We start from the raw sequence: 10,000 nt of genomic DNA on the forward strand, positions 1-10,000 counted from the left end.
CTAACCTAACCTTACTTTGACCTAACCTAACGTAACTTAAACCTTACCTAACCTTACCTTATATAACCTATCTTATCTTACCTAACCTAACCTAATTTAACCTCACCCCACCTCACCTTACCTAACAAAACCTTACTTTATCTAACCTAACCTTGCTGGACCTAACATAACCTAACCTAACGTAACCTAACCTAATCTCACCTCCACTTACTTACCTAACCTCACCTTACCTCGCCTCATGTCACCTCACCTTAAACTCATCGTAGCGGCAGGGATCAGAGCACACGGAGATGGGAGGTAGGTTTCCAGGAGTGTTGAATTTAATGTCCGATTCCCATAGGTTAAAATTGCCATTGTCCCAGCTCCCCACCGGCTTGTAGATGTAAGTGTTGTTGTCGCCTCGCTGGTAGTTCATGATGTTGTACCTGAGTATGAGGTGGACAGGTGAGAAAGGGGGGTAGAGAGAGAGAGAGAGAGAGAGAGAGAGAGAGAGAGAGAGAGAGAGAGAGAGAGAGAGAGAGAGAGAGAGAGAGAGAGAGAGAGAGAGAGAGAGAGAGAGAGAGAGAGAGAGAGAGAGAGAGAGAGAGAGAGAGAGAGAGAGAGAGAGAGAACAGTGAAAGTCTTAAAACCACATAGCTCCATCTCGTAACTCAGTATCACCTTATTTCCCACGTAGGCAGTGTTAAAGCAGGTGTGATAATGATGGCTCGTACTATTACTTCATTTTCACATCCACAGCAACTCGAATGACATAAGTGCTACCCATTTTTAACTTAGATTTGTTTTTTTTTTCATTGATCATTTTGTACACTTTGCTGACAGATTTAACTTATATTTTCGATCTTTCTTGTTTAGCCTGACGATGAAAATGAACTTACAAACCATCACAACACTAACGCAAATGAATGACCTTTCCTGTTAATTTCTACAGTAAAAAAATGAACTTAATACATATACCACGAAAGAGAGACTTAATATATATACTACGAAAGAACGACTTCATATATATACCACGGAAAAGCGATTTAACCTCTTCAGTACCATGACACGTTTCCATATTCATTCTGCTTACTACTTGTTGACTTGATACAGCCTCAGAAACTTATGTGGGGGATTGAAATATTGAAGACTCTGGCCATTAATCTTTTGACCTCCATAGACCCTTCCTAATGTAAATAAAATCGTCTAACACCCAAAACTCAAGATGAAAATGCGTTCCAGTAATGAAGAAAGAGTGACGATATATATTTGCACTACGAAATGTTTAATATTTACAATGAAAATAAACTTACTGTATATAAACAAGGGTGAGGAATGAGAAGCGAAGGAGTGAATAATAGGGATGAGAAAGAGGTGAGAAGGAGAGGAAGAGATGAGGGAGAGAGATAGAGAGGCCACGAAAGAAAGTAAGAGTGATGAAGGTGAGTGTGTTAGTAGGCAACCTTTCTCACCTGCCAGGAGGGTCCCCGCGATCGTCGAAGGTGACAGTCTCGTCGTGGTAGGTGAAAGTGGCGTTCATGAGGTAATCCTGTGGGGGGGTGAGAAGGGAGAAGGTGAGTGTATGTGACAGGGCGGAGGGGGGGTGGAAGAGGACTGACTAGCTGGAGGGGGTGAGTGTATATCTTGTAGCGTTAGTGTACTTAGTTATAGATCATAGTGTACCTTGGTGTGTGTGTGTGTGTGTGTGTGTGTGTGTGTGTGTGTGTGTGTGTGTGTGTGTGTGTGTGTGTGTGTGTGTGTGTGTGTGTGTGTGTGTTTAATCGGTTACAACTCATGCAAGAGAAAGAGGAGGAGGAGGAGGAGGAGGAGGAGGAGGAAGATGACATATAAGAAAATTAGATCAGTGAAGAGGAGAAGAGAGAAAGTAAAACAGGAATATAAAAAACATGGAGGAGGAGAAGAAGAAGAAGAAGAAGAAGAAGAAGAAGAAGAAGAAGAAGAAGAAGAAGAAGAGGAGGAGGAGGAGGAGGAGGAGAATATAGAACACAAGTAGATCTTTTATTAGAGGAAGAGCAGGAGGAAAATGAGGAAGAAAAACACAAAAGAGGCTGTTTGTCATAAGATACGCAATCTCATATGAAGGAAGGACAGAATAATAAAGAAAGACCGTATGTGTGTGTGTGTGTGTGTGTGTGTGTGTGTGTGTGTGTGTGTGTGTGTGTGTGTGTGTGTGTGTGTGTGTGTGTGTGTGTGTGTGTGTGTGTGTGTGTGTGCGTATGTGTGTGTGTGGACCAGTGGATATATAACTTCCAAAACTGACTAGAAATATAAAAAGAAATAATAACAGTACAAAATGATAAAAAAACATGCATAGGCTTAACGTTCATAGGCCTACCCTGTATATGGAGCCGTTGATGGGGAGCATGGCCTTACAGAGCCCCTCTCCAGGCTGACACAGCGCCCTATGCATGTTGTGAAGACCCCACGCCATTGTGTAGATAGCCTTCATCACGAACGCCATCTTCGTGTCCTGCTTGTAGTTAATGGCCAGTGACTCATTCTCTGTGGGGTGATGAAGGGGTGAAGAATGGGTAAGGGATGAGAAAGGGTGATGAGTGGATGAGGAAAGGATGAGGGATGACGGATGAAGGGATGAGGGAGAGAGAGAGAGAGAGAGAGCAAGACCAAAGCGTTTCTGAACACCGAAACTTACTAGTACACGTTTTCTCTCCTCCCTCCTCGGTGTCAGACAGGGAACAGTTGAATCGATGCTGCCAGAACTCCTTGAACCAGGGATTGCGTGTGTTGGTGTCGGGGTGCAGGCCGAAGTAGTAGTCGTCGAACTCGTCTACTTTCGAGCTCTGAATCTTGACGGACAGCCCTCCCTCCGCCACCGACTCGAGCCCGGCAGGAACCACGTCAGATCGGTCCGCCCACCCGTCACTAGAGAGAGAGAGAGAGAGAGGAGGAGGGAGGGAGGGAGAAATGGGAGGTGGGGTGAGAGGAAGAGAATTTTAACTTTTCCATAGCCAATTTACTATTATATGTGACCACTGGGATCACTTTCCTTACATAACTTTCTCTTTCCTCCTCCTCCTTCTCCTCCTCCTCCTCCTATACCTCCTATACCTCCTCCTCCTCCTCCTATACCTTCTCCTCCTCCTTCTCCTCTTGCCATATCTTTTTGGTGCCCTAATTTCTCCTTCTACTTCTAATTCACTCAATTTCTCCTCAATATTCTACTTTTCCTCCTCCTCCTACCACACATTCCTCTCTTCTCTCCCAAATGTCCCTCTCTACCATTTTCCTCTCCCCTCCTCTCATTTGTCTCTCCCTTTTGCATCGTGTTGGGGGAATGGGAGTAGTTAGGACACAGTAAACATCACCACACAGCCACGTATGTACAGTGGTGGTGATGGGAAGGTGGTGAGGTTGCTTGATACTGGGGGAGGAAGGAGACCGGGTTGAGTGTTAAGAGGCCTCTGTTCGGTGATTGAGATTCTTGGTGCTAATTCACTTATTATTCATTACTTGCTTAAATTTATCCATCCATCGACTCAAACACTCAAACATTCACTCATATCCACACAGTATTGCGACACACACACACACACACACACACACACACACACATCCACTTCCATTACCTAGCCACTCCACTTATACATCCACTGCACACTACCTACGTATACTCACCTAACCATACATCCATCCACCCTTTTACTCACTACGCCACCCAAACACACTCACCCACATTCACCAAACCATCCGCCCTTGCAATACACTCCACACTAATCTACCCATCCACTTATCCATCTATTTTTTCATCCACTCATCCACTCACTGTACACTTAGTTTTCATCCAGTGAGTGTGAATGTGTGGTGAGTAGTAACTGGCGTGTGGAATGGTGATGTGATGTGGTGGTGCGTTTAATGATGTGGTGGTGACTGGTGATGGAATGGTGATGCGGTGACTGGTGGTGAAATGGTGTGGTGATGTTGTGGTGACTGGTGGTGGAGAGAGTTGTGGTGATTGGTGGTGGTGAGTGACGTGGTGATGACTGATGGTAAAATGGTGATATGGTGGTGAGTGTTTGTGGGAATGGTAATGTGACGGTAACTAGTGGTGGTGAATTGTGGTTACTGTGGTGAAGTGGTGATGACCTGAGCCTTACCTGCCGATGAAGAGGAACCTGGAGGTGGCGTTGTTCCTCTTCACGGCCTTCAGGAGGTTGGTGATGGTGAGTCCCTCGCAGAAACAGACCACCACTTTAGCGCGCTGATCCCCAAGTAGATTCCTGATCACCTGGGAAGAGGAAGACAAGCACGTGACGGAGGAGGCTGGAAGGACTAACACACACACACACACACACACACACACACACACATATTCTCTCTCTCTCTCTCTCTCTCTCTCTCTCTCTCTCTCTCTCTCTCTCTCTCTCTCTCTCTCTCTCTCTACCGTCTTCCAGTTTTTTCCTCCTCCTCCTCGTCCTCCTTTTTCTCCTCCGTTTTTTTTCTTTCCTTCCTTCATTCATTCCTTATTTTTTTCTTTCCTCTTCCTTCCTCCTTTTCTTCCTCTTCCTCCTCTTCCTCCTGTCAGCATCCACATCATAAGCCACAGGTGAAATAAACATTATCTTCTCCCTCCACCTCTCTCTCCACCTCTCCTTTCTTCCTCCTCTTTTCGATGGCACTCACATTAAAAGCCCTCCCACACACACATATTAGCTATTACTTACGATGTATCCTTCTTCCTCCTCCTCCTCCTCCTCCTCCTCCTCCTCCTCCTCCTTCTCCTGCTACTCACCGTGTCATAAGCCTCCTCGTCAGCGTCGCTCCTCACAGATTCTTCCTTCGCTGGGCACACATTGTTTTCCTTCGCTAGTTTCTTGAAAGCCATCATTCCACTTTGGCCGTAGTTACCTGCAGACACACACACACACACACACACACACACACACACACACACACACACACACATAAGGAATTAGTTTTGGTTGTCTAGGATTCTGTGTGTGTGTGTGTGTGTGTGTGTGTGTGTGTGTGTGTGTGTGTGTGTGTGTGTGTGTGTGTGTAAGTGAGGAAGTTTTGAACGTAAAAGATTTGTTTTATGGTGAAACTTTTGTATTTAGCTATTTCTCTCTCTCTCTCTCTCTCTCTCTCTCTCTCTCTCTCTCTCTCTCTCTCTCTCTCTCTCTCTCTCTCTCTCTCTCTCTCTCTCTCTCTCTCTCTCTCTCTCTCTCTCTCTCATTACCCATCTCTGGTCATCTTTCATCCATCTCTTAAATCTTTCCCGCCTCTCATCCCATCAATTTTCTTTCCTTCTTTTTCCTTTCTCCTCATTCTTTTCCCTTATTTCCCCTTCCTTTTCTCTTTTCCTCATGACTTTTCCTTTTTTTCTTTTCCTTAGGTTAGATTAGGTTAGGTTAGACTCGAGACCCACAAAACCCCAAGCCTCTTATCCATAGTTAGATAGGTTAGGTTAGAAAGTTGGGCTGGGTTAGGTTAAGTTAGGCCACCATACCCTTTACCTATAGTGTTTACGGCGGTGAGGTTAGGGTCGTTAGGTTAGCTAAGGTTAGGTTGGGTAAAGAAAGGTTAGGGAAGGTCAGCTTATGGTATGTAAGGTTAGGTAAGTTTAGGTTACGTTAATTTACGTAAGGTTAGGTTAAGGAAGGTTAGGTCAGTTAATGTAAGGTTAAGATAGGTAAGGTTAGGTTAATTTATGTGATGTCAGGTGAGGTTAAGGTAGGTTAGGTAAGGTAAAATTGGGTAAGGTAAAGCTATGAGAGGTTAGGTTAGGTTAGACACCCTCACCGTCTCTTTACCCACAATATTGCCGTTAGATTAGCTTAGGTTGTGTTAGGTTAGCCTCGATCTTCTTACCAGTACTATATATGTTACGTTAGATTCGACAAGATTAGATTAGTCCCTTGCCAACAGTGTCTATGATGTTAAATTAGGTTAGATAAGAACATAAGAACATAAAACTGGGTCTAGCCTTTACGTGGCAGTCCCTGTATGAGCAAAGCTACCTAATTCCATCTACCACCCACATCCATAAATTTATCTAATACTCTTTTGAAACTCCCTATCGACTCAACATTGACAACATGACCACTGAGATAGGTTAGATATTTTAGTTAAGATAGGTTAAACTGGGGACCGCCGTGGTACAGTGGAACCATGCGTGCTTTAGGCCGAGGGGTCTCCAAGCGCACGGGTTCGAATGCTGTCCACGGTCCGAGTGTAGGTTGGGCTTCCTCACTTGGGGCAACGGTTTCCTAGCGGGTGGGCTTTGAGATAGGAGGTACCCCAAAAAAGTATCCCCTTTAGCTCAGAAATTCCCGTGAAAAACTCACATGGTATGAAAAAAAAGATAAGCCCCCTTCTCTTCTTACCAATAGTATAGATAGTAGATACATAGGTCCAGTCGTAGTAGAGCACGATGTTTAAGAGGACCTTAGCCTGGTAGTAGTCTGAGGGCACCACACGCATGAAGTACGAGTAGTGGGACTTGATGCTCAGGTCCGTGGAGGTGGCCGAATAACCCACCTGGGGGATGCTGAACAGTTGCAGGAGGTTTTGTACCTGTGTGTTGGAAGTCAGGTGAGGTTAGATGAGGTTACGTTAGGTTAGGTTAAGTTAGGTGAGCTTTCGGGGATTTTTACTTAGTGTGTGATGTATTGGTAGGTAAGATAGGTTAGGTTAGGTAAGTTTTAGGAGGTTTGGTTAGGTTAGGTTAGATTAAGTTAAATTAGGTTAGGTTAGGTAAGGTTTAGGAGGTTTGTACTTATCTGTGTGTAAATGTATTGATAAGTTAGGTTTAGTTAAGCTTAAGTTAGGTTAGGTTAGATTAGGTGAGCGTTAGAAGATTTGTGCGTACCTGTGTGTTCGATGTGTGTGTAGCTTAAGTTAGGTTCAGGAGGTTCAGGTTAGGTTAGGTTAAGTTAGGTTTATTTTATTTAAGGTTAGGTTAGGTGTAAGTGAAGTGAACTGCAGAAGATTTGTACTGACCTGTGTGTGTTAGATTAAGTTAGGTAAGGTTAAGTTAAGTTTAGATTAATTCAGTTCAGAAAGAAGGAGGAAACAGAAGATGGAATAGAAACAAGAAGAAGAAAAGGAGGAGTTGTAGAAGAACAAGAAGAAGGAAAAGGAAAAGAACAACAAAATAAAAATCACGAATATTCACAATAGAAAAGAACAAGGTCAATCTAATAGTCACCACCACCACCACCACCACCACCACCACCACCACCACCACCACCACCACCACCACAACCACCATCACCAGCACCCCACACCTGTATAGTCACGTCAGAGGATCCAGGGCCCACTACCCCCACCAGGCGTTTCTTGGGGGACGCCACCCTGCAGGAGTCCGTTCTGGTGGAGGTGTTTGTGGCGTCCCCGGGGGCTGAGAGGGCGTCACGGATGAATTCTGAAGGGCGGGGGGAAAGATAGAGTTACGTTGAGAAGGGCTGTAGTAAGAGAGAGAGAGAGAGAGAGAGAGAGAGAGAGAGAGAGAGAGAGAGAGAGAGAGAGAGAGAGAGAGAGAGAGAGAGAGAGAGAGAGAGAGAGAGAGAGAGAGAGAGAGGCGTTAGGGTATAGAAGATTGGGAGTGAGGTGGAAAAAAGAGAGAGAGAGAGGGAAAGGTATGAAGGAAAGGTTATCTGTTTATCTATCTATCTATCTATCACATTTTCATTATTTTAACATGTCTACTCCTCCTCCTCCTCCTCCTCCTCCTCCTCCTCCTCCTCCTCCTACTACTACTACTACTACTACTATTACACCTCTTCCTCCTCCTCTTCTCTCTAGCCAAAACGAATTTCAGTTTGTATACAATGGTGTGTTGTAAATTGACGGTGAATTGATCTATCTATCTACCCATCTATCTATCAATTTACCTTTCTAGCTATTTTCCATCATCTATTTACCTTTCTGTATATCTATCTTTATCTATCTCTCCTCTGTCTTTCTATCTGTCTCTCTATATCTAATTATCTCTCTCTCTCTCTCTCTCTCTCTCTCTCTCTCTCTCTCTCTCTCTCTCTCTCTCTCTCTCTCTCTCTCTATCTATCTATCTATCTATCTATCTATCTATCTGTGTCTATATTCTTATCCATATCTTTTAATCTAGTCACCTTTGTTTATGTATATGTTTATGTTTATCAGTCAAACTATCTATTTATTTATCTATTTATTTAACTCATCATTTTTATCTAAACCTCTCTATCTCTTTATCTACCTATCTAACCATTTATCTTTCTAACTCTCTCTCTCTCTCTCTCTCTATCTATCTATCTAACTCACCCTCTTTATCTATCTTTCTATCAATCTAATTACGAATTTAACCATTTATCTCTCTTCTATCTATCTGTCTATCTATCTATCTATCTATTTAACCAATTACCTCTACCTATCTATCAATCTACGTAGACGCATTCACCCAGACTCTGCTGCAGCGCGATAGAGGAGTACCAGCAGGAGTCACGGATCTCCACACCGAGGCGAATGTTAGGCAGCAGCTCCGTGTTGTTGTTAATCTGGTCGATGGCTAGGAACGCCGCCTCCACCCGCTGAATGCCGTACTGCTCCCGAATCTGTTGGGGTAGGGTAGGTTAGGTTAGGTTTTGTTAGTTAGGTTTGGTGTGTGTTAGTTAGGGTAAGGTTAGGTTAGGTTAGGTTAGGAAAGGCTGGGTTAGGGTAGGTTAGGTTAGCTTAAGTTGGGTTGGTCTAAAATCTAAAATTCTGTGATCTTAATATGTCAATCTCTCTCTCTCTCTCTCTCTCTCTCTCTCTCTCTCTCTCTCTCTCTCTCTCTCTCTCTCTCTCTCTCAGGCCCCTTCCCGCCGGCCTGCCTCAACATTTACTCATCTCCGCCTCCTGTACTGTCAACATGACGCCCACCTCAGGCCGCCCCGCCCTGAATTATTGAGGCAGGGGCGAGGTGAGGTAGGGGCGAGTTGAGGCAGGGGCGAGGTGAGGCAGAGGTGAAGAGTGTAGTGAGGACAGGCACTCACACCCATCCAGATGCACATCCACCCATCCACCCACCCACCCACACACACCCACATCCACACACACCCACATCCACACACACCCACATCCACACACACACACACACACACACACACACACACACACACACACACACACACACACACACACACACACACACACACACACACACGCAACGGCCGCTGCACACCCAGGCCAGGCGTCGGTAGGAGGAGTGGAGGATTATTTAATGACAATCAATTTTAATTTAAATTCTATCATGATAAGTGGATGGAGTCACAGAGGGGGAGGGAAGGTTTGGGGAGTGGCAGGGAAGTGTCAATGAAGGCGCGCTGTGATGAGTAATGGCGGAGAGATAGGGCGTGGGAGGAGGCCTATCAGTGAGCCAGGCCGGGATGAGATAGGCCTCGCAGCGGCACCCGTGGCACACAGACGCACCGAGGTGTGGCGTGCACTCACGTCGCCGCAGGTGAGGGTGGAGGCCGTCTTCTGCTTGGGCAGCTCGTGCACGCTGAACAGCGCGCCAATCAGGATGTCTCCCTCGATAAGCGCCGTCTTGCGCTGCTTGTTGGCGGCGGTGGCGGCGGTGACGCACAGCAGCGTCGTCACCACCACCAGCGTTACCGGCCACGCCAGCAAGACCCATCTTCGCCCGCGCCGCTCCCCGCTCTCCATGCCGAGGCGCCGCCCACCCCTCACAGCCATGCCGCCGCTCCCGCCGCCTGCTGGCCCAGCCGTGCCGCCTCCTGTCCTTCTGGAGGCTGCCGGCTCACCATGGCCTTATGACCGACACTGCTGTCGCTTCTGCTGCTGCTGCTGCTGCTTTCTGGCCTCCTGTAGAGAGAGAGAGATAGAGAGAATGTGTGTCACGCAGTTCTTAATTGCGTCACTTGAAGAGTTACCACCACTACTGCTAACGCTGTTGCTGTTGCTGCTGCTGCTGCTGCTGCTGGGGTTGGCAGCGGTGTGTAATTGTAGTACTACTATACTGCAGCAAATTCTCAGTATTATTGGTACTGATGAGGATGATTTT

The 10,000-nt window shown here is 45.8% G+C and overlaps 1 protein-coding gene across 7 annotated transcripts in view; it reads right to left on the reverse strand.

Moving 5' to 3' along the window:
* Positions 1–10,000, reverse strand: part of LOC123502556 (metabotropic glutamate receptor 5-like) — a 126,300-nt gene that overhangs the window by 17,921 nt on the left and 98,379 nt on the right. For 5 of the 7 annotated variants that reach the window (XM_045251691.1, XM_045251694.1, XM_045251689.1 and 2 more), the window contains exons 3-12: positions 9,406–9,801; positions 8,396–8,549; positions 7,248–7,384; positions 6,345–6,534; positions 4,751–4,866; positions 4,116–4,246; positions 2,654–2,883; positions 2,336–2,502; positions 1,452–1,528; positions 251–425 (exon numbers count right to left, since the gene is read on the reverse strand). In XM_045251691.1, coding sequence (XP_045107626.1) covers positions 251–425; positions 1,452–1,528; positions 2,336–2,502; positions 2,654–2,883; positions 4,116–4,246; positions 4,751–4,866; positions 6,345–6,534; positions 7,248–7,384; positions 8,396–8,549; positions 9,406–9,672 — 1,644 coding nt within the window. In that variant the 5' untranslated portion in view covers positions 9,673–9,801. The remainder of the gene's footprint in view (positions 1–250; positions 426–1,451; positions 1,529–2,335; positions 2,503–2,653; positions 2,884–4,115; positions 4,247–4,750; positions 4,867–6,344; positions 6,535–7,247; positions 7,385–8,395; positions 8,550–9,405; positions 9,802–10,000) is intronic. The other 2 variants (XM_045251695.1, XM_045251693.1) reach the window with 1 other exon arrangement.

This window comes from Portunus trituberculatus, chromosome 12, assembly GCF_017591435.1.
Source record: "Portunus trituberculatus isolate SZX2019 chromosome 12, ASM1759143v1, whole genome shotgun sequence".
NCBI classification, from domain to species: Eukaryota; Metazoa; Arthropoda; class Malacostraca; order Decapoda; family Portunidae; genus Portunus; species Portunus trituberculatus.